Below are 25141 nucleotides of genomic sequence, written 5' to 3'. Positions count from 1 at the left end.
AAGCTGTGGGACACTTACACCATGGAATACTATGCAGCTGTAAAGAAGAAGGGTCTCGTACTGTTTGGGACAGTATGGATGGACCTGGAGAATATTATGCTAAGCGAAATAAGCCAGGAAGAGAAAGACAAACATCACATGTTCTCACTTATATGTGGAATCTAAGGAACTTAAGAAAATGATGAACAGAACTGATTCAATGACACAGAAGCATGGATCAGACTGACGAATCTCAGAGGGATGAAGGGGGGCAGGTGAGTGGAGGGGGAGAGATTAACCAAAGAATTTATATGCATATATGCACAGCCCAAGGACATGGACAATGGTGTAGAGAGGGACTGGGGAGAAGGGTAGGCAGGGTGGAATGGATCACTGGGGAGAAAAAGGGACATCTGTAATATTTTGAACAAAAAACAAAAAAAATATTGTAAGAGTAGGTAATATAGTTATTCTAAGATATCTCTCAGAAATTCTATCTTAAGAGAAGTCAAAAATAAAAAAAAGGGGTTGAAAATAAAGTTTAAATTGGGTTAAAAAAAAGAGGAATGGACAGAGGGATTACCCCACTTCCTTCCAAAAGTCACACAAAAAGATATATTAAAAAAATAAAAACTCACAAAGACTAAGTTAGTGGAAAGAAGATACTGCAAGGAAATCTTAAGAGGCTGATAAGCAGATAGCCAAAATTAAGTAACATTAGCAGACCCCCAGAAAACAGAATCCAAAGCCAACAGTAGGGGAAGCAGAGACATAGCCTTTTTTTTGCACCACAGACCTCTCCTGCATAAGCTCAGGACCTGGCAGCACCAGGGAGAACTGGCAGCAGGGGTGAAGGAGTGAAAAAAATAGGAGGATTTCTCGAAAGTCTATGGAAGACACTGAAGAAGTACTTAGAAGGTCCAAACTAAGAACAACAGTGTCCGTCAACAGTAGAATGGAATGGGTTAATGTCACGATTAATTAAAAAAGAGTGAACTATACTAGTTACAACAACACAGATGAACCTCGCAAGCATAATAATAAATAACGGAAGCTGGACTCAAATGATTCCTATGCACAAAGTTCAAAAACAGACTAAAGTAATCTTCAGAATACTGGTTATCTTTGCAGAGAGGCAGGGCAGTAACTAGAAGTGAGTGTGATTGAGGTGCCTGCCTGGGGTATAGGTAATATTCTATTTCTTGCCCTGCATAGACCAGGTCTGTTCCCTGTGATAATCCAGCAGTTGTGTACTTACGACTCAGGTACTTTTCTGTATGTGTGCTATATGTTAGTAACAAAGTGAAAAGAAAGCTAGATACTTAAAGCCCCTTCTCACATTCACGCAACCAGGCAATCTGCCACTCCCTCTGACACGGCAAAAGACTGCCTGCTAATTTACTAGAGGGAGTATGACAGAGAATGTCTGGACTGAAGGGTACTAGGCACTGTTGAGTACAGGGTGCGACACTGAAAAAAAGGGGAACGTGGCTGGTGTGGCTCAGTTGGTTGAGCGTAATCCCGTGTACCAGGAGGTCAGAGGTATGATTCTGGTCAGGGCAATTCACTGGATTGCAGGCTCGATCCCTAGTACAGAGTAAGCAAGAGGCAGTGGACAGATATTTCTCTCTTTCCCTCTAGCTTCTTCTCTCTGAAATCTATAAAAACATATTTAAAAAGGGGGGGGGAGCCCTCGCCGGTTTGGGTCAATGGTTAGAGCATCGGTCCTTGGACTGAAGGGTTGCAGGTTCGATTCCAGCCAAGGGCATGTACCTCGGTTGCAGGCTTGATCCCCAGCCCCGGTTGGGGTGAGTGTGGGAGGCAACCAATCGATGTTTGTTTCTCTCTCTCCCTTCCACTCTCTCTGAAAAGCAATGGAAAAAAATACCCTTGGATGAGAATTAAAAAAAAAAGGGGATGGGGGGAGTGTTCAGAGTAACTCTGTTTAATGAATGTTAAGACTATCTTCTTTCCTTCTCTACCTGTTTCCCAGGATACCAGTATTCAGGATTGCTCTCTAGGTAGCAGATTTAAAGATTCTTTTCTGGGAAATCTGATCATCTTAAGAGAAAGACCTAAAAATACTGCAATTCAAGGTACCCTAAGAAGTGAAATGGCTAAGCCAGACACCTTTACAGAGAAGCTCCTGGTTGCCAAATCCCACCTATAGGCCCAAGACTTTCCAGCTTTTCAACTTTACTAGCAAACAGGACATCTTAGGAAAGTACTAACATGAAAGACAGAGACTAAACCAAAAGGAAAGTGGAGATAGACTCTGCAGAAACAAAAGCTCATTAAAAAAAAAAATCAAATCTTTAGAAAGGTAAAAGGCACATCAGTGAAATAAGAACAGGATGTTAAAACAAGAACAAAAACTCAGAGATCTAAAACAACGCTTGGAAATTAAATATGACTCACATAAATGAAAAAACAAGTTGAGGAAATAGCCCTGGAAATAAGGCAGGACAACAAAGGTATGGTAAACAGGAAAAAGACAAGATAATACGTCCAAGAAGTCCAAAATCAGGGGGAATATTCCACAAAGAAGAAACTGTGTAGAGGAAACAGGAGTATAAGTGCCAGATGTCAAGAAGAATTTGATGATGCATTATTGTTAAGTACAAAGAAAAACTAAGCAAAAATAAAACGAAGAAAGAGAATGAAAAAGACAATTTACAGGAAATACAAAAAGTTGTGCAAAGAAATAAAAATAACTATATTGATCAATCCAAAATAGTAATATAACTCTGACGGCAGAATAACAGGGCAGGTAGTGTGCATGGATGAGCACTGGGGTGGACGTAGTGTGTGTGCCTGTGTATGTATACACGTGAAAGTGCTAATCCTTCTGTTCCCTAATAAAAAGTCAACAGCAAATGCTTTTTATTAAAAAGTAAATAAAATGCATTATAATCATGTCATTGAGATATATGGAGGTAAACAGTTAAAGTAGCTGGTTTTCTTTAGTCAAAAAATGAGCTAGAAGACATGATATGTGGAAGGGGACCTAGGTACTAAGTCTTACAGAACTATCTGACTTTTTAAATGCTAGGCATATATTGTTTTAGGAAACACAAAAGCACAGTTCAAATCAAGCTTTACTACTTGAAATATTCAATGAAGGAACAATTTCAATTTAAAATTTTAGTCTCTAGCTCGAATCTGAGTATTTTACTTTTAATGTGCAACATATTGAACACATCTAAGCCCAAGAAGTGTCCATGCCTCTAATCACTCTCCTGTCTTTTACAAATGCAAATCTCATCACTCCTTTGTTCAAAATCCTTCAAGATTTCCAGTTATTAAAATAGTCATGGGGATATAAATGGCAGCATAGGGAATAGTCAATAACACTGTAATGACTAGGTACAAGTTATATGGGTACGAGACTTACCAGGGGAATCACTTTGTAAAGGTCTAGTCACTATGTTGTACACCTGAAACTAATATTGTATATCAACTATAATTGAAAAATAAACTAAGAAAAACTAGTTCCACAATCAAAAATTTGGGGAAACTTTTCATTAAAAAAGAAAAAAAAGGTAAATAGCTTTTTTATGAGCTTCTCCAAGCTGTATGCTAACATGCAATGTGTCTCCAAACTAATTTTACTCCATCAGATGTCAGCTTGGAAAGAAAACATTCCAGGCCTTTATCAGGTGGGGTCCCCAGTTAATCCTGTTCATATCCCATTATCCCATCATCAAACCCTCTTCTGTGTATGTTAAAACTAGAGTCATAAGCTGTATAAAAATGTTTTGGTTAACGAACGAATATATGACTGTGGTCCCCTAAAATTATAACGGAGCTGAAAAAATTTCTATTGCCTAGTGACACTGCAGCGGTTGTAACGTCATATGCACACATTACTCATATGCTGGTTGTGATGCTGCTGCAAACAAACCTGTGGGGCCAGTTGCTTAGAAGTACAGCACATACAGTTATGTACCATACAGAATACTTGATGATAATAAATGACTATTTACTGGTTTATGTACTTACTACTCCAGATTTTTTATCATTATTTTAGAGTGTACTGTTTCTACTTATAAAAACAAGTTTGCTACAAAACTGTATGTCACGTTACTCCAGCAGCAGCCTCATACATCTGGTGTTTACGACGTCTCTCGACTACATCATTTTTTCTTGTCCTTGATTTACTCTCATGTTGTTTTGTACAGTAACATGCTGTATGGGCTCGGAGCTTAGGAGCAACAGGTAATGCCACAGAGCCTAGGTGTGCAGCAAGCTATACCACCTCGGTTTGTGGAAGTGCACCCCACGATGTTGGCACAAGGACAGAATGGCCGAACGACGCATTCTCAGACCGCATCCCCGTCTTCAAGCGGCGCGTGACCGTAGCTGTAATTCACTGAGGGTCTCCTCACTGTCCTTTTCTACATGCTCTTCTCCCTCCCTCAGCTCAAATGGCACCTCTTTCAGAGAACCTTTCCCAGTCTTACTGCCAGAATTGAGGACGTCTTCCTCGAGGCACTCAGTGTGCTGTGTTTACTCCTTCACTGGCTGCCACTATGCTGATTACTTCGTGTGCTGAACCTTTAGAAGGCAGCAACGACTCACCGCTAATGTTTCTGGACCGGAATACTGAAAACAGCTTCTTAATATTTGGAAAATAAATAAATGGATCCTTTATTAATCCAAAATTTAAAAAGACAACATTTTAACTACCTTTGGGGAAATCTTACTATTACCATAGATGTATCTGGTCATAGAAAAACAGCACTGCATTTAGTCTTTTACATCAGAAATATCTGTATACATCATTAACTGGATTTTGGTAAGAAAAATATATACAGTAGCACCCCCCACCCCCCATCCACGGGGGATCTGTTCCAAACCCCCAGTGGAAGCCTGAAACTTTGGATAGTACCAACCTCTGTACATACTATGTTTTTTCTATACATACATACTTACCTATAATAAAGTTTAATTTATAAATTAGACACAGTAAGAGATTAACAATAACTAATAAAATAGAATAATTATAGCAATATACTATAATAGAAGTCATATCAATGTGGTCTCCCTCTCTCAAAATATCTTCTTGTACTATATTAACCCTTCTTCTTGTGATGCTATGAGCTGACAGAATGCCTACACGATGAGATCAAATGATGTGTGTGATGTCCGCATACAATGTTTTCTCCTTATTGTGTCAGGAACTTCCACATTCTCACTTAAAGGAGCAATTTACGGCTTCTCTTCGGCATATCCTAGTTGCCAGCATCACTACTCTTGCACTTTAGAGCCATTACTAAGTAAAATAAGGGTGACTTGAACACAAGCACTGTGATACCAGGACAGTGGATCTGACAACCCAGACAGCTACTAAGTGACTGACGGGCTGGTAGCACATACAGGGTAGAGACACTGGAAAAAAAGGATGATTCATGTCCTGGGCAGGACAGAACAGACAGGTGCAAGATTTTAACACCCAGAAAATCGCACAATTAAAACTTATGAATTGTTTATTTCGGGAATTTTCCTTTTAAAATTTCAGGTCTGAGGTTGACCATGGGTAACTGAAACTAAGGAAAACAAAATTACAAATAAGGGTGGACTACTGTATAATAATAAAAATAATGCAATCATATTTTGATTGTACTGTGGAGGCTTGCTATCTAAAGGAATTCAAAGGGGAATAGTTAAATAGGGGAAAATGTCAGACTTTTTTGCAAGCCAATAATGTACTCACATTAGAGTCCTTTCAGAAATTTTTTTTTATCATCGTAAAGTTTATTTTAAGGTTAAATTTGACAACTATATACAGTGTGTATATGCATAGTGTGTGTATGTATGTATGTATACATATATGTACATATATATAGCTATAGGTATATCTAGATATATCTAGAGAGAATAGGTAGATAGGGTTCTAAAATGCTATTTTCTACCTGAAAAATAAGAGACAAGTTTAGAAAGGACCAATCAATAGCAATTTCTTGTTGGTATCTAATAAAAGCCTAAGATATATAATTTTGTCTTTCAGTTTTAAAATATAAAATTGAAGAACTGAACAAATACACAATCAAAGTTAAATTCAAGCTTGAGCAAAAGTGCTTTCAAATCCCACCACTAAGCAATTATTCTTTCTCTGTATTTTAAAAATAAATTTAGACCTTTTTGTTGTGCTACCTTTTTGAAAAAAAAGGTTGACACAATGGGCATGAAATTTTCAGGGCTTAAAAAAATCAAACAAAGCAGCGGTTGTACTGTGTTTTTGTTTATATCACTAAATCCACCTGTATTATTTTAAAGCTCTTAGTATCTGCCTTAAATACTTAAGTCCTGGGAAGAAAATTAAAAAAAAATTTTTAAATGCATTGTACATAAATGCCTTCCTGGTCAGCTGGCCAGGTGAATCCTGCTCAGTTCTCAAGAGCAGCAGTGAGTGATCCTATATCCCTAAAGTGAATGATCCTGTTTGCCTACAGCCAACAAGCCTGTTGGAACAGCACTTAAGTAAATATTTAAATATTCCTTATGCCTTCAGCTACTCTTCTTCTGAAGTTCATACCAATGTCCTATCCACCACAGTAAGTTTGAGATGGGTAGGGTAGGGTAGGGTAGGGTAGGGATCTTTGGGTTCACATCCAATGGCTGAGAGCACTTTATCCATATACCTTCCTTTTTCCACCTTGCTCACTCCTGTTGGAAGACTGCCACCATGGGGGTAGTTCTGCTAAAACCCTATTCTAGCCTCAAAATACCAGGACAAATTATGCAAATAAACACTGGTACACATAAATATCCTCTTATCTGAAACCTTTGGGGCCAGACCGTGTTTCAGAATTCAGCCTCTTGTATTTTAAAAAGAGAATGAGGCACAAAACTTCTATCGCAAATTCCCCCAGAGGGTGTCAGCACCCCACAAAACACATTAATAGCTCTACAACGGCTATGAATGTTCATATTAAGTTGGACAAATAACATTCTCACATCAGGTCAGGAAAGTTTTGCAGTCAAATCAGTCTGCTATAAATTTAGAAAAGAAATTTCAGTTTTCAATTTTTTTTGGATTTGAGAATTATTATGAAGTTGTATTATCCAAAAAGAAAATAAAACTAAATTAAAATTAAATAAAATGCTTAAATTTTCTATGGCACTGAGGGTACAAAGATTCATTTCAACACTGAAAAACCGGAAGAAATAGATTCAAAGATGTAACAACCTAATTTCAATCATTAAACATTTATGTAGCATATGTATTTCATGATATCCACGTTATAGTAAATGCTTCACCAGGACTATAGCTACAGAATGGAAGCATCAGTACAATATAATAATGAACAATTTAATTTTCTAGTGCTTTAAACAGTCAAATGTAAACTGAGAACTTGGGGAAAGAGGAAGCAGATTTTTTCCTATAAAAAAAGATTACATTTATTTATTTATTTATTTATTTATTTATTTATTTATTTATTTATTTATTTATTTATTTTTAAAATATATCTTTATTGATTTCAGAGAGAGGAAGGGAGAGAGTGAGCTAGAAACATCAATGATGAGAGTCATTGATCGGCTGCCTCCTGCACACCCCCAACTGGGGATCGAGCCCGCAACCCGGGCCTGTGCCCTGACCGGGAATTGAACCCTGATCGCCTGGATCCTAGGTCGGCGGTCAACTGCTGAGCCACGCCCGGCTGGGTAAGATTACATATATTAAATATAAAATGACACTCAGGTATTCTTAGGAGACATCTTCAGTTTTGTGGAAGATGCTCAATTATTCTTTTAATTTTAATATATGTAACTGTTCTGAGCTTGTCTCATACTGAAGGGAACTGTTGCAAGGTTCAGATGAGATGACCAACACTCATATACAGAGCACAAGGTAAATGTATGAGCTTATTATAATTGTTCAAAAGAACTCATCTTCCAGCCAGATTTCACTGCATCAAATAAAGTTAGTGTATAAACTAATTAGACTTATAAATCAATTTAGGCTTATATATTATTCCTCCAACTAATCTTGAGACAGTATCTAAAATCAATTGAAATTTAGTAAAAAACAACAACAAAAAACCAACCAACCAAACAAAAAGCCCAGCCAGTAAATTACACCTGAATAGGTAAGTTCCTACCATTGCAAATCCAACATCCGCTTTCTTCAGTGCTGGACCATCATTTGTACCATCACCAGTTACTGCTACAACCTGACGTTGTTCTGAGACAGTGCTGTCGATTATACCTGAAATAAAAGTAAATATTTGGGCTGTAAAAACATTCTCTTTAATTAATAAGGTGATTTTGCAGAATGTCAGGACAAGCGAGTTTTACAGACTCAAGGTTAAAAATAAATAATTAAGCAAACACAGAGCAATGGAAACTGCTGAGATACAGGCAAGGAGCAACTCCAGAAACAAAGGTTACAGTAGGAGCAATATCCTGTTTTAATCACTGAAGATTAACACATTGCTCTCAAGGATCAAAAGGAAATGTATTTAGATTTTATTGGAAAAGATGGTATCCATGATTCGACCTAATATTCATCATCTATTACTATTTCAGGAAGCAAAGCCTATTTCTATATTAAGATATTGTGAAATAACAATAAAATCTACTCACCTTTAACCAGTGTATGTTTGTCAGTAGGAGATGATCTTGCAAGTACTCGAAGCTTTGGCCAAATCTTGTCTATCCGCTCTTGCTCAATCTATAAATTTTTGTCAAAGTTAATATGTGCCCAAACCTAGTTTCATAATTCCAAATTAGTTATCTAGAATATGTATCAGTGGTTCTCAGAGTTGTGGTTAACAGCCTAGCAGCACCAGCTATTCCTGGGAACTAGTTAGAAATGCAAATTATTGAGGAAGGCTCCAGTTTTATCTAATTAAATACTCTGGGTGGGGCGTACCTATCAGTGTGTTTTAAAAAGGTTTCCAGGTAACTCTGATGCACACTCAAGTTTGAGAAGCATGCTATATATATCATTATAAGATCAAATTTTAAAAATCTCCCCACTGCCTATGAAAATGGAAGCTCCTTAACTCAGCATGAAAAGCTCAGAGTTTGGGGTCTCCTAAAATATGTCCCATACTGACCTTTCCAAAGTCATCTCCTATTACTCCCTTATACATTTTATTTCTGACACGTGGCTAAACTTAAGAAAAATGAGCGCTCATGAATTTGTACCCTTTATTTCCTAAAATGCTCATGTTCTGCTTGCTGAGGTGCCAGCTGCATTTACTCATATGTAATGCCTCCTACACAGTGCATATTCAGTATGCATTTGTCAAATGGAATGTCTAATACATTAAAAATATGTAAAAAATAAAAACCCATACCTCTCCTTTTTCATTTCGTATTCTTCTGTTGAAATCTTTACCTTCTATACATAGGAAATCTTCCCCAGGATGTAAAATACCACATTTGCTGGCAATAGCCCGAGCTGTATTAATATTATCACCAGTGACCATCCGCACAGTAATTCCAGCTCTCTGACATTTCTTTATTGCATCTGGTACCTAGTTTAAATGGAAAAAAAAATTTCTCTTACAAAAGAAAATTAGTATTTCCAGAAGAAAAAAAATCCCAGTAAACAAATATGCATTACCTCATAGTCCCATAAATGACAACTTTAATTACACCTCAATATTCAATATTTCTCTTCTACTGCCAGAGCCCTAGTTCAGGCTTCATTTTCAGTTGTCATCCAACTTAATCTGTTTGCATTATTTATTTACTAAAGGCTTTTAAAGCACCTTTCTCCCTGGCAACTATCGGGTAGTTCTCTGGATGGCTTCCTACCTTTCTAGTCTTACTGCCCATCCATAAAAAAGCAGAGTAAATGTTGGGGTTCTTTAGGTTATGGGTAGCTCACCTACTCTATCTTCAACAACCACCTACATGCTAGCAACTTTCAAATCTATTATCTTTCCCCTACCTTGTTGTGAGAGCTAGATTCAGTTTCACGAGAAAAGTGGGTATCCAAAATTTGGGTGTCCAAATTTTGTTTTCTAAACCTATTATCTAACAGAAACCTAAGGGTCACCTGACTTCTTCCACCTCCCTTACCCTATACACCCTGAAGGGCAATAGATTTTACCTTTTTCCCAGTGCTTGATGCCAGAGCTATTGCAATAGCTTTTTAATTCATATCCGTCTATTTGTTCCTTCTTTAAAACATGACATACTCGACAGTTTTTTTTCTAATATACTTAATATACTTAGAAATATATGATGACTCCCCTACTGTTATGTTATAAACCATAAAGTTCTCAGTATAACAGAGTATCACACTTGAGCCTCAGAATGCTCTTCTCAATTTATCTAAAACTTTTCTCTATTATATATAACTTGACAGATGAATGATCTCCGTATTATTTCTGTGCCTGTTTCTGCAATTCTCTTTGCTTAGAAAACCTTTCCTGCTCTTCTCTAACCAGAAAATCCACACTGATCCCACCAGAGCAGAGGTTGAAAATGCAAATGCAGGTACATAAAACAGGGCTACAAGAGGTAACATAGAGCAAAACATGCTGAAAGTGACAAACTCTGAGAGGAATGCCTAATAAAAGCTACTCAGACCTAGCCTATTTTTACCATGGGGAAATGAGCTCCCACTGATGACAGAACCCACAATTTTAAAGGACAGCGATAACCCAGGTTTGTGTGTGCTCCCTCAATGTTTAATGTTTTAAACACACACATGTGACTGAAGGCTTAATTTGGCCTGTAAGCTGTTTATGACTTCTATTGTAAATGCAGTTTAAGTGTAACGTCTCTGGGAGCTTTCATGGCCTACCTAGACAGAACTGTATTATACATACCTCTATTACAGCGCATTACATCTTATTATAGTTATTTGTTTACCTAAATTTTCAGCAAGTCAATGAGCTTCTTGAGGATAGAACCCTTGCCTTCTTATGCTTGCATCACCAATGCCTAGCACAATGCCCTTCATTCATTTAACAAATAAGTCCCTGGCATATAACAGGAGCTTAGTATTTGTTGAACTACTGAATTAAATATCTCTGGGAAATAGTCATCCTTAGGTATTTTCCAGGGAGGAGCATATTCTAGCCAGGGTACTATGGGACCATTGTGTTTTAAAACATGTATGTAATTGAATTACAACGTAAGTAAATATGTATCTATAAGTTTTAGGATTTACAATATAAAAGTATATCCCTCCATTCAGTCAACTCTTAGTCATTCAAATCATTCGCGAGAAACACCTTTTGCATTCACTTTAATACTGACCGAATGCCAGGCAGTATGTTAGGTGCTGGTGGCACAGAGGTGAGTGAAAGGACAGAGCCTGCCCAGATTATTAAAAAATAAATCAATAAATCAGTGTTTGATCTTGAAAATGCTGGTCTGCTGTATAAATGTAATGTATATCTTGATATCTTATTTGAGATAAAATGTAACCCAAATTTGTACATCTAAGGCCTCGGTGATCAGGTGGAATCCTGAGATCACTTGGAAGAGGGGGGCAATGAGTAAGAGGAAGAAGCTGGTCTCAGGTTAAAACTATGTGGCAAATAATATTTAAGAATGGCAAACTAGCATTTATTAATTGCCCACTAACCACCAAACACTTCCACTTAAAACTCACAAACTACCTCCACTTTTACAGATAAGAAACTGAAGAGAAGCTAAGTACCTTGTTCAAGTACCCATGTATATGCAATTAAGCTGGATTTGTCCCAGATAATCTAATTAATCAAGATTCTCTACATCAGAGCTGCACAGTGCAGAATACTTGGAGAAAGCTGTTTCATATTACACTGTCTCATTTTAATACAAAAGTATCCCTCTGATTTTGTGATACTGGAAAAAGTAAGCACCACTTACATGTTTTAAAAAGATAAAACTCTCCATCAACCTCAATGCCAAGAACAAAATAATAGTAACACATTTTCCAAGGGACAAAAGTTGCAGAAGCCCTGATTTAATGTTACCTTTTAGATAAGATTTAAGCCATAAGTCAACGCCTAAAACACTGAGTGGTTTTCCTCTGACCAAGTTGGCAATAAATGATCCACTTTGATGTTTCATAAGCATTTGAAACTCCAAAACCCCAAACTGAATGTATCTTGATCTCTAAATATGCTGCTTACTATCTCCACCCACCCAGTCAAGCAAGTTAGAGACGGACTCCCCCTTCTAGAAGGTGTCTAACTGTGGAGACACAGCAGTCTTAAAGCCTCTTTACCTACATCCTTTCCTCAGGAGACCTCCTTTAACCTCAAATGTGAATGCTTCAGGCTAGACCACTTTCAGGCTCCTAGGTCCAAATGCCTACTTGACATATATTTGGAAGTTGCAGACACGTCAACAATGTTAAAAACAGTATACCCCTGTACTCTGAAATCACCCCTTCTTTCCCTCTCTCTGGCCACAACCGTAGCTCTAAGCCACAATCATCTCTCGCCTGGAATTACTGCAATGACTTACTGGCTTCCCTGCTTCTACCCGTCTTTCTTTCTAGTTCATGCCTTACCCAGTACCCGAAAGAGTATTTTAACAATATGAATCCTGTCACTTCCCAGCCTGAATTTCTTTTAGTTCTGGAATAAAATTCAGAACCCTTATTGCCCAGGAAGGCCAGAGGTAATCTCATCGGCCCTTCTTGTCCACAGTTGGCCACACTGGCCTCCTTTCCATCTTTGAAATAAATACTTTCTCATCTTGAGGCCTCTACATATTTTGTTCCATTTGCCCGGAATTCTCTTCTTGCCACTATCCATGTGCTGGTTCACGTTCAGCCATCAGATCTCAGCTCAGATGTCACATCCTCAGAGATTCTTCAGGTGGCCTCCCTGTGACCTTATTTCACCACCCTGTGCTGTCATCCTTTACAGCTCTGACACGTGTATTTGTCCTACGAATGCCCTCCCCCCCACGCCACCCAGAATGGCAGGCCTACGCGGGCAGGGACCAAGTCTCGCAGAATGTATTTTCACTTGGCACATCTATAATTTCGTCTGGCTATAGTACTTCTCTAGAATGTACGCTTCATGGCAATCCTGTTTACTGTAGTATTTCCAGTTCTAAAAGAGCGCCTGCGACTACGCACTGGGGGTTTCTTCGCTCAGAACGTGCTTACTGCTCTCTCTCTCTTGGTTTAGCTTAATACCGCCTCATCCTCTAAGACTCAGAACAGGTAATTAACCTCTAGGAAGTTTCACTTGACCACTCCCGTGCTTAATATAGCACAGTGGTCTTTTAAGCATATGTGTTTTAGACTGAGCCAGGATTTAAACACAATTAAGCTCTAGGGTCTAAAGTTTGCCTCGACATATCTTAACTCCTTTTCAACCTGTCACATGAGAGTAATAATAATTCAGAGAGGTGAACATTAAAAGAAATAATACATGTAAAACACTTGGCCTAGTATCTGGCCCACAGAACTCAAAAGATGCTATTACTTTAGACTAGGTTGAGGGATCATGCTCCGTGCTCATATAACATGCTCTCTGTATATCTAACAACATACTAACACTTGGATGATAATTATCCTATGTTTGTCCATCCCCACTCAGAAGAGTGACTTCTTGAAGGCCAGAGATCAGATCTCAAAAATCTTTATGTCTCCAGTATCCTAGTACTGGACACAGAAGTTGCTCGATGAACTTAAGAAAAAAAAAAAATGTAGAGAAGAAAAGCTAAGTCTAGAGCTGCATGCTGTCCAATATGGTAGTGAAATGTTTAAATTTACATCAAATAAAATTAAAAAAACTCAGTTTTTCAGTTGTATTAGCCACACATCAAGAACTCAGTAGTCACAGGTGGCCAGTGGCTACTGTACTGAACAACATATAGTACATTCCTATCATCACAGAGTTCAGCTGGACAATGCTGGTCTAGAGCCTGAAAACAAAGAACTTAATGGTATCTGTTATTTAACTTAATATAAACTGGAAAACCTACTCCGCTGAAGGGACTACGCTAGGTTATGGTGTTACAAACATAGCATCTCAAATAGAAGCTGTCGAAACTATAAAGGGTAAAACAAAAACAAAAAAAGGGAAGATAAACTATAAATAGTATTGCATCACAAACACTATTATTTCACTTATCTTGGGATCACATAACAAAAAGTAAAATTGTAAACACTAAGAATTTTACTAGGAGAGTGATCACAGTCAGTGCCTAGGGCCACTATAGTCAGATATTCTGCACATGCAGAGCACAGGACGCTTCACCACCTCGGGTCTCACTGGGTCTTCAATCCCCACGACAGCAATGCACGTGAGCCCGGTGACAATATCGTTCTCATTATCCCACTCTGGTTCTGCTTCTCCGGCTGGGAAATCTCTGAACGCAAGACATATGGTTCTCAAGCCTTCTGACGCCATCGGCTCAATCACGGTTTTTATAATATCATCACGGTCCCTTGGTCGGAACACTTTTGCCTCACCATTAGCACTCAAGATTTTGAAACACCTAAAAGGAAATGGTGAATCCAAACATCAGTAATGAACAGAAATAATGGTTAATGCCATTTAAGGGAGCTGGAAAGGCTAGAAATCGTGGGGTGTGGTATCTAGAATTTAGGGCATTACATGTGTTGTATTTTTACGTAAATCATCCTCACTTTCACTCTCCCCTTTACAAAACAGACAGTTCTAATTTTTATGGTTCTCCTTTGATAGTGCTCCACTTCATCAGTTACTCTAATTATCTAAACCGTCTCTTTTGGAAATGCAGAGCTTTTACATTTTCACAAAGAACCCTATTGACAGAGGGGAATAAACTATATGTGCCTATCCATTTGGGTACAGACTTAGACAATAATAATGATTAATAAAAATTTCACAAATATTTTATTATTTTGAAGTAAAGAGCCAAGTTCAATCAATCCCTTACCTGAGACACAGTATCATCACCTATACTGTTTTAACCATGAAAGAAAAAAAAAAAATAGCTTATTTTAAAATAAGCATTCTATTAGAATGAGAGATAATGTCAAAATAGTTTTATTGTCAGTAGCACTAACCACAACCTTTTGATGATGTGGTAAATAAGGTCACACTGTAGACTTCCCTTTTCAAAGTTTATTTTCACACAGCCTCTCTCTGCTCCTCCCCCTTGATGATGCCACCTCCTCCAGCTTCTAGGCAGGTGATTTCCAAATCTACATTTTCCGTTTCGTTTTCCAAAGCTCTCCATCGTCCCACTCAGGAGCGGTATCAGTTTCTTAATCTTACTGCCTGGAAGCCTAAAAGCTGCCTCCTCACTGCCCATCGAACAGACGTCAACAGCACCCCAATAATTTCAACATACAGTAAGTCCTCACTTGAACATCGAAGGCAGGTTCTGTGACTTTAAGTGAAATGATGTATAAGGAAACAAATCTTACCACAGGCTAATGATACAAATAAAGATTAAGTTCCTACGGTATCTCACCAACTTTGTAACAAATGATGGTGGATGAAACTATGTTATTCGAAGGCCTGCTATAAATCTAAAATCTCACCTGAGTCCTTTTTTCTCATCTGTATAATATTCCTTCATTAAGTCCTATATATTTGTTCTCTGAACAGTGTTTAGGATGTGCCTCTCCTTTCTCTTCCCGCTGCTAGTGGCTTCCGCCTCACTCTTTGCGCTAGAACTAAGTATTGCAACAGCCTTTTGACATCTGTCTCCAGCCCATCCTGTCCCCCCCAACCCACCTTATTTCCTGATGCAAGAATTATCTTCAACGACAGCTTTGATCATTCCACTATCTGATGAAAAACACACTTCAGTCACATTATCTGGCTCACTTAACTAAGTTTTAATTGCTCAGCCTAAGGTTTAAGAGCCTCTACAACAAAATGTAAGCATCGCTTTGGAAACAGTTACTATACACATACTATATATCAGACTCCATGCTATGTTTTATATGCATTGTTTCATTTCACTGTTACAGAGTTGGTAGTTATCACCCTCTTTTTCAGTGGGGAAAAATGAAAGCTAAGGAAAGAATTTGCCTAAAATCCCAAAGCTAGTGAGTTGTGGAGAGGCATCAAAGCCTGACTGGTTCTTGATTTAAAAAATCTCCCCTGTATTCCATCTGCTACCCAGCAAAATGTAACCTTCCACGCTGAAATCAGACAACCAAGCCTCCTGCGAAGGGCGAAGGAAGCGCTAGGCGGCCTGTGTGCCGCAATGGCCCATGCCCTCAGCCGAGCCACACCACCAGCTATCCCCTGCCACGGGCCTGCTACCCGCCTCCTTTCCTCGGACACGGCTTCCTTTCACCCCGATGCTCTCATTTCACACCAAAACCTATCTTTCGTAGTAGAATCTTTCATCCTAAAACTTTCCCGCTTGTCATATGCTGCCTTAGCATTAATTTTATACTTGTCTCTTAAGCCTATTAGACCACAATCCGTCCAGTATTCATTAAGATAACAGCTTATATATAGTCCATGTGAAAGCAAATTAAAAGTGGAAATACTGTAAATGTTATAATTTCAAGTGCATTCTATATTTCCAAAATTGCTCTTAATTTTTTTAAAGTTCTTACTGCAATTAAAGAAACAAATAATTTTAATACCTATAATAGCACATAAACATTAGAGAAATTATAAACATTTAATATTAAAATTGAAGCTACTTATCTGTATAAGGACAGTAAAAAAGAAAGATTACCATTCAAAATGAAAGGAGATATTTAAATGTGACACCACTGCAGCATAGGTATGATAAAACCTCATCCTGATATAAAAGGAGAATTCTCAAGATCTAGTTGTAATGCTTTGCTATTTAAAAAACAAACGTATCATTCATTTATCACATATTGAGTCTGCTGTCTTCAATGCAGTGCTGAATATAAAAACTTCAGTTTTTCTTTATAGGAGGCTGATTTTTCATGATCCTATATAACAATGAAATCAACATGTCTAAAAACAAATATCAAGTTTACTTTATTAAACCTACCAGACTGAATGTAATGGGCTTATTTCCCTGTAGCAAAATACTAAGAAATAAAAGAAACTGGAATATAAAAATGGAAGAATACCATGGGCAAATATTTGGATACCATTAAAATTTACTAAAAAGCTCTGAGGTGTCATCAAATGCCTCATATTCACAAAAAGGAACATAGCAACAATAACAACATAGTAGGTATTCCATAAAGAAACTGTAGTTAGCAATTTATTCATCTAAGCATTTCACTCTTACTTTTTCAGAATTATCTCAGATGCACCCTTGCTGAATATTCGATAACTTCCATCTGAATTTTTTAGGACAGTACTCATGGACTTCCTAACAGAATTGAAGGTGTAGACTTTGTACAGTGCTTCTTCTGGTATTTCATTTCTAACATCCTGATAATCCCGTTTTAAATCCAAAAGAAATCCCAACAAGGCACATTCAGTTTTATTACCAACATGACGAGGTAATCCACCCTCTTTCTCTGGTGGCTGTAAGAGAAAAAGGTTTAGAAGCTAGCTAGTATCATCTTGTTTCTCTATGACAGTTTAATTTATTACATAAAACAGAATGCAACATTGTAAAACAAATGACACAGGAAACTTCTATTAATATAAGCATTTCAGAAAGGAGCACAGCAAGATGAAGTAGAAAGGAGCTCTGGGATGAGAATGACATGGATTCCAATCTCAGCCCTGCCCGTTACTAGCTGTGGGAACTTTCGGCAAGTTACCCACTAGCTGTGGTCCTTGGTTTCAGCATCTGAAAAACAGGAGCACTTATGACCTAATAATTAAATAAGACATGTGAAATTTAAAGTTGGTTCCTGACATGTAGTGGGACTTAACTTTTATTTCTCTCATTTTCTCTTCCTGTTTTCACTCAATATTTATATTAAATAATTCAAAATTAGATCTACTTTACAAATTTTTATGGCTTGAAATAAAAGTTGATGTATTAAAATAAAGCCCTGTTGCCTTAAATATATATAAAGGCTTTATTTTTTCATAGTATTTTTCACAATTTTCACCTCATATAATCATCATGACAGTATTAAGGGCAGATGTGACTGTCTTTACTTAACAATTAAAGAAAGTAAAGCTCAGGCTTGAAGCTAGTAAAAGGCAAAGCTAGATCTAGAACCAAGATCCCCATTACTTCCCAGTCCAATAATCCAATTCATGCACATTTTCACTAAATGACTTGCAATATTAATGTTGTTCATGGTCTTCATCCATAAATCACTAGAACAATATCAAGTGAAATAATTTCATGCTTTATGTTATAAATAAGACTTTTAAATCTTGCAAAGTTGAAAATATTTTACTCTAAGATAGTTTAAGTCTAGAATTACTTTACTGAGCTAGTTCCAAAAGATCTAAGCATCACTTTACAGGTAGGATCTACTGAGAAACCAAAAAGAACATATAGCAAGCATATGGAAAACATTACTTTAAGTTGCATCTGGCCTCAAAATTTTCTCTAGAAAATTGAAAGTTGACTTTCTGCAAAAGTCTTATTAGTTTTGTCTATAAAAGTAAGATAGCCTGGTCTTTCACAAAATGAGCTTAATAAGAATTTAAAATTAAGAACTTGTTCTGGTTATTAGGCTTGAGAGTTTCTAAATACAGGAAATTAAAAATATAGGAGGAGAAAATTACAAGTAAACAAAATGTATCTGTTGGCCAACAGATCTTACTTGCAACACAAATTGTATCAAAGAAACATATACATTATATGGATATAAGCCTTTTAAAAACAACACAATTCAGTTCTTCAATTTTTATATAGTAAAGGTAGGTCTAACGAGTTACATACAATCTAATTCCAAATTTAAAAAATCAATTTTCATGTATAATTTATTAAAGAAACCTACCAGTATTTTTGATGTATAAGCACAATTCACAGAAATTCCTGTTACAAGATAGGACAAGATATTTGGTGGAATAGCTTCTGGTTCAGGGACCTTTTTATAATGTTTTTCATTTATGTAAGCTTGAACAACTGTCATTCTGTTCATTGTCAATGTTCCTGTTTTATCTGAGCAAATGGCTGTGGCATTTCCCATGGTTTCACAAGCATCCAGATGCCTTACTAAGTTATTATCTTTCATCATTTTCTACAGTGACAAAAAAAATCTAGTTAAGCTACATATAAAACCAATAGCCTTGTTACATTAAAATTATAACTGCTTTAAAATCAGAACAAAAACTCCAGCTAAATACAGATTATAGAGTAAGAGCCAACAATTTAATACTGGAAGAATTTTAGTATATGTGACCTATTCAAATAAGCGTTCTGAGGTTTCAATAATTTGACGACTGCATAACAATCTAGTAAATGAAAACAGACACCTGCACGCATCTGCAAATCACACTGAGTCTACGCCGCCTCAGACAGCTTCTGCGAAGTGTTCTCGCATTACAAGCATTACAAGAGCAATGACAATCTGTTCTCTAAGTACAGAGGTACTTAGAGCACTGTGATAGTATATTATGTTTAAGGATTAAGTCACTTTATAAAGTAGAAAACAAAAGGTTCTTATCGATCACCAAGGAAAAAGTAGCTTGTATCAATTAAAATATACAGGTTGTGGGCATGTAGTTGCTTGATTTTTTTTGGACTGATAGACTGAGTTAGTATCCCAAAACCAGAATGGGTCATTTTTATCTTTCCCATACGCTGTTGCACTTGGTATTCTTGCCCTTCAGGTCATCTCTCTCTTATTTACAAGAACAAAAAAGACAGTTTCTAAAAAAATTAAGAAACATAAATAGCCCCCAAAAGGTAATTAAGTTAAAATACAGTGCTTGATAATTAATTCTCAAAACATATGTGGAATGGATTAAAAGTAAGTTTTTTCACTACTACTATGCAACATACTGCCAAAAAAAACCCTGGTTCCTTGAAGAAATAAATATGGGAAAGATGTGTACCTCCCAAATTACTTGTGATTTGAATATTATAGATTAAAAGAATGAAGCTCTTCCTACAGTAAAGAAAATGTGTTCAATTTTGCAAAGCACTAGCAGAGGATCTATAAAGGCTACACCTCAGTGAAAGAAACAATAGTTGGTAACATTTAAGCTAAATGTTTAATAAAAGCTTAAGGAACAGTAGTTAACCCTTTGTGGTCGTTTGTCTACTCTCAGCCACCAAAGCTTTTTTACCGTTCCGGTCGTATGTCTGCTCTCAGCCACCACAGCAAGGAACAGTACGAATCTTAACTCTATTCACTCATGTATCAGTTCATAATTTCTCTTGTTTATCCTTCATAATCTTGCATGTTATGTATCACTGCTCTTTCAATGGAAATTAATTCCGACCAGTACGACACCCATGTCCAAATTTAATACGACCGCAAAGGGTTAAAATGTCCTCATTCTCTACTGAGGGAACACAAATCAATCCTGCTTGTATCTTTTTTATCAACTGAAAATTTGGTATCATTAACGACTATTCAAAATGAACTAATGATAGTAACGGTAAAATGACTGATCAATGTGTCTAAATTGTTTATCCCAATTATTTATAATTATCTTAAAACATCAAAAAAGGACAAATAGATAATTATGTTGTATTTCATCATCACCGATACATTTACCAACCATCTTACTTTTTGAAACAAAAAAAAAATGTTAAATATCTGAAAAAAACACCTCAAACAGTAATAGAAAATATTCTTATCATGACAGGTCTATTGTAAAGTACTTGGGAATACTGGGGACAGGCGTGCTAGAGCAGAAGCTATGACTAATTACTTCATATCGCTCAATGTCATCAATGCTACTTAAGGAGAACTGCTAATTAACAACAGAAATTGACAAGGGCAGCATTCTTCCAGTAAGTATAATTTTACTTACAAAGCCATTTTGAAAGACCAAAATTGTCCAAGCTAAACCTTTTTAAATCACCTTTTCCATATAAAGTATAAAATTGATCAAAATTAATCAATAATCTTCAAAGAGATTATTACTTTAGCTAAACAGCAGTTAGGAAAACCAAAGCGCATTTTATAGCATTCTACTTGGAAAACAAGAAGGACTGAGCTACTGTAAGTCGAGTAGTCAGAGAAGGTGACATCTGAAGAGACCTGAGTCGAGTAAGAGAGCAGATGATTCGCAGGAAGGAACAAGTGGGCTCTGAGGGGGGAACATGGTTGGGATATTTAAAAACAGCAGGAAGACTGGTGAAGTAGATCAGGAGGAGGAAGAGGTAGGAGATTAACACCTCTGGCTATGGGAAGGAGCTGGGATTTTATTCTTAGTGTCATAAAAAGCCACTGAAGTTTTATGCAAGGAAATAATATGGTTTGAATTACCTTTTTAGAAACATGAGTCTGCCTACCCTGTGAAGGCTGGACTGTGAGATAACGGGAGTAAGAGTGGCAACAAGGAGGCTTTAGATAGAAGGTTGGAATGGAGGGAACCTTCCTTTGCTCTTATATCACAGGTAAATGACATTCTTAACCTTACAATTGAGAAAAAGGAGGGGACATGACTTGATAACTACTATACAATGACAATTAATCCAGAAGCTTGTCTAGCAGAGTTGTACTTAGTTTTGTGGCAACGCTGTCCTCCAAGAAATGCACAGGTCTCTATGTGCAGGGGTCTTTAACAGAGAGGGAATCAATGACAGCATTTCTAAAGCAAACAAGTATAAACTTATGAAATTCTCTTCCTTTCAGAATCAGAAACAAGAGGAACCAGACGTGCATTCCCTACACCAGTGGGGGCTTTAAACTCAGTGTGTCTCCTTACCCACGTCTACTTACCTTGACCGAGTAAGCCAGTGAGATAGTCACCGCAAGTGGAAGACCTTCTGGCACGGCAACCACTAAAACCGTAACTCCAATAATGAAGAACTTCACAAAATATTGTATGTAAATCGGTGTGCACTCAGCAAGCCACGGTCTCTTCTGAACCCAGAATGTATCAATTACAAAATATAATACTAGAATGATAACTGTGATGGCAGACATCAACAAACCTTTCAGTATACAAAGAAAAGAAAAATGTAATTATTTAAATATTCCAGACACACTACCCGCTGTCAGTTACAAATTGGCCACTGGAAGAATTATAACTGATTTGGTAATACTTATTTTAACTTCTCTGGGAAACTGTTAACCTTTTTTGCACTTGACATTGTCATATATGTTCCAAGTATAGCCCTGTCCCCAGGAGAACTGGGAGAAAAGTGTTTCTGATTCTTTCCTAGACTTAACTGTATCTTCAGTCTTCTACCAAAGACAAAATAATAGGGAGTAACAAGAAAATACCAAAAGCCCAGCATAAACTTCACATGCTGGAAACTTACCTGTTGCTGAAAGAGAATCCAGTAAGAATCTGATGAATGAGGAGACTTGAAATGAAATATTCAAACCCTACCCTTTTTATTAAAAGAAATTATATGAATTATTTTTTAGTCTATCCTTACTCTTCATTAACTTACACAAACAAGAGTTAGTTGTGTATTATGTACGAATCATTTGCCTCTCTATTTTGTGGGTTAATTAGCCTCTTATCAATAAGTATTAAAAAATAAGGCAAGTCCACATACCTGGGTCTAATAACCCAATTGAATGCTTACTAAACACCCACCATCACTATCTTAAACTCACCCTTCTCCCCAACACTATAGAGTCAGTGATACCATTTGCCTTATTTATTACAAAAAAGCAAATATTTGCTATTAGATGATAAGCTTCCTGAGGACAGAGCAGAAACTTAACTTTTTCCAACATAATCCTAAGAAGTAATAGGATCACGCAATTTTAGTGATTTTAATAATATATGCTGATTCAGAAAGGTGCTACTGCTGGAGGGCATGCTCTGTTTCTAAGTTTTTTTTTTTTTTTTTTTTTTTCAAGTAGAGTGGCTTGCTCAACATGTGTTTCCTAGTAATGGCAACAATTTAGTAATTTCAGCCTTACGAGGATGTTGCTCTAATCCGTTTAATTTACTAAACTATAACTTTTAGAAAAATGCATACGCAAATTTTTCATAAACAGTAAAAAGATGAACAAAATGTGTGGTAAAATTTCTTTTTATTAAAATATCGTTGGGTAATCTGCATGGAGTCACCTCACTGCTAGTCCTCTCTCTTGGTCCAAAAAATTCGGAGATAAGAGCATGGGCTTGCGGACTGGGCAGACTTGGGCGTTAATCCTACCTCGACCACGTATCAGCTAGTTGACAGAAGGCACTGCCCTCTAAGCTGCAATGATGAGGATCTACAGTAACTCAAAAGGCCTGGTACACTGTGGATAAATCTGAAAATATTTTTAACTCCATTTCCACTCACAAAGCAACAATTTTCCAGCCTTAAGTACGTCAAAAGGTGATTTTTAAGAAGGCAGTTAATGTATTTTAAAACAAAACACCTCTTTTCCTTTATATATCATACCTGCTTTGCCAATCTGAACAGCCAGCTTTGTAAGTTTTCCTTGTAAAACAGATTTTTCCTTTTTTGGCAAATTTGCTTTCTTTTTGTCTTTTTCATCACCATCGCCACCATCTTCACTCTTCAAGGGCTGCATTTCCATGGCTGCACCATCCTGGGCTTTTGCTACATTTAAGAGCAAATGTAATTTCACTACATTTTAAAGGCACACCCAACTTGACGTGGCGAAGCAAGTTTTGATAAAAATCAGTTTTCTTTTGGAAACTAGAAAAGATTTAAACATCCAGCTTTGTGTGTGCACGTGTGTGTATGTCTACCCAGAGAAAATAAGACAACAGTGAGACTTGGTTGTGAAACTCCGTAGCAGACTTGGGAACGGTGTGCTACGTAGTACGGATGGGGTACAGGAAGGAAAACGAGGGTCCTTAAACTAAGAACTAAATACCAAATCATTTCTCTTCCCCTGTGTTGTGTTAGACCATGAGACTTAACTCCAAACAGCACAAGTCCCTTCCATATAATTTATGACCATAATGCAGAACATTATGTATCACCTTACACACAGAGAAATACCTATGTGCACAGCCTCTTCAATGGATGTAAAAATATTTATGTTATGTATTTTATTTCTTATGCATTTTTGCTAGTAATGATACAGTAACCAATGTTATAATACCCAAAATGTTTAAGGTGAAAGTTACCGACATCTGGATTTTCCTACACTTCCTATCACAAATCACAACTGAAATCCCACTAACGCTGTAAAGGCAGCCTGACTAAGGCACTAACAGGGAGAGAGTTTGACCCAAGTTAATATATACTGCTGATTTTCCTGCTATGTGTGTCTCCCACTTTTGGATGACTACAGCACACAGTAGATATGTTTTTGGATATAATGAAAAGAAGCTAACTGTACTTTCATTCTCCTGAATTTACCTTTGTTGCGATTCTCAATAGCTCCATCTTGTTTCTTATCTGTAGGAACAAAATGGGAATTAAAGCTTTCCAAGAGAAATTAATACAGCCATGCTAAATTATGCAAAGGTAGTTCACATTTCCACAACAGCACCGCTATACAACGGTATGTGTGTTTGTGTGCGTGTACAGATTACAAAGGGTCTGGCTTGTAATGACCGACTGGGTCAATCACTCCTTGAATCTTAACCATAGGGGATACTCCAAAATAATTTTGGCATAGTCTATACTTGTTTGGTATTTCCAGAAGACTTGACTCTTTTACGCTGAAATAAACCCAAATATAATACAAGAGGTTTTCAAACTAAATAGATATAATCCTAAGAAAGCAGAAAGGACAAGGGTAGAGAAAGAGGGAGAAATGTCGTAGAAACACAGTAAGCAGGAGCGCTTTGATAGGCATGGGAACAAAAACAGTGTGCATAAAAGACAGCGGAGGCAACTAAGTAAAACTAGAAGGTGAGTGTACGATCAGTTGAGATAATTACAATAACTGGCTTAGATTTGGAGAAAAGAGAAAGATGAGAATGTCTGTAGCAACAGTCATCAAGGAGGGAATGGGTTTATTGTTTGGAAGGAGGCAGGAGGATATTAGAAATGACAAAGAGAAAGCAGAATCATTCAGTCTATTTTTATTCCAACTTCCGCTCTATCAATGAGAACTATCTTTAAATTGGAAAATGAGGAACAAATATGGTCAAGGTGGAACAGAGGCTCAAGATAAATGAGGAGATAGTAAGGGAACACCTAGCTACTTTCAGTGACCTCAAGCCTGGAGAGAGACCAGAGAGCGAGCCACATTCCAGACTACCAAGGGAACGGAGACAGACCGCCCTGGCCTAGACTGCTTCTGACTGGGAGGAGGGCTGGAAGTCCACAGGCG

General features: G+C 37.2%; 1 protein-coding gene across 5 annotated transcripts in view; it reads right to left on the bottom strand.

Moving 5' to 3' along the window:
• Positions 1 to 25141, bottom strand: part of ATP2B1 (ATPase plasma membrane Ca2+ transporting 1) — a 117461-nt gene that overhangs the window by 17051 nt on the left and 75269 nt on the right. For all 5 annotated transcript variants that reach the window (XM_081128616.1, XM_081128613.1, XM_081128615.1 and 2 more), the window contains exons 7-15: positions 24220 to 24258; positions 23287 to 23448; positions 21653 to 21867; positions 18752 to 18994; positions 17125 to 17366; positions 14160 to 14397; positions 9288 to 9467; positions 8569 to 8656; positions 8085 to 8191 (exon numbers count right to left, since the gene is read on the bottom strand). In XM_081128616.1, coding sequence (XP_080984742.1) covers positions 8085 to 8191; positions 8569 to 8656; positions 9288 to 9467; positions 14160 to 14397; positions 17125 to 17366; positions 18752 to 18994; positions 21653 to 21867; positions 23287 to 23448; positions 24220 to 24258 — 1514 coding nt within the window. The remainder of the gene's footprint in view (positions 1 to 8084; positions 8192 to 8568; positions 8657 to 9287; positions 9468 to 14159; positions 14398 to 17124; positions 17367 to 18751; positions 18995 to 21652; positions 21868 to 23286; positions 23449 to 24219; positions 24259 to 25141) is intronic.

The sequence above is a fragment of the Miniopterus schreibersii genome, assembly GCF_964146895.1.
Source record: "Miniopterus schreibersii genome assembly, chromosome: 2".
Taxonomy (NCBI): Eukaryota; Metazoa; Chordata; class Mammalia; order Chiroptera; family Miniopteridae; genus Miniopterus; species Miniopterus schreibersii.
This window is presented reverse-complemented; position numbering and strand designations above follow the sequence as displayed.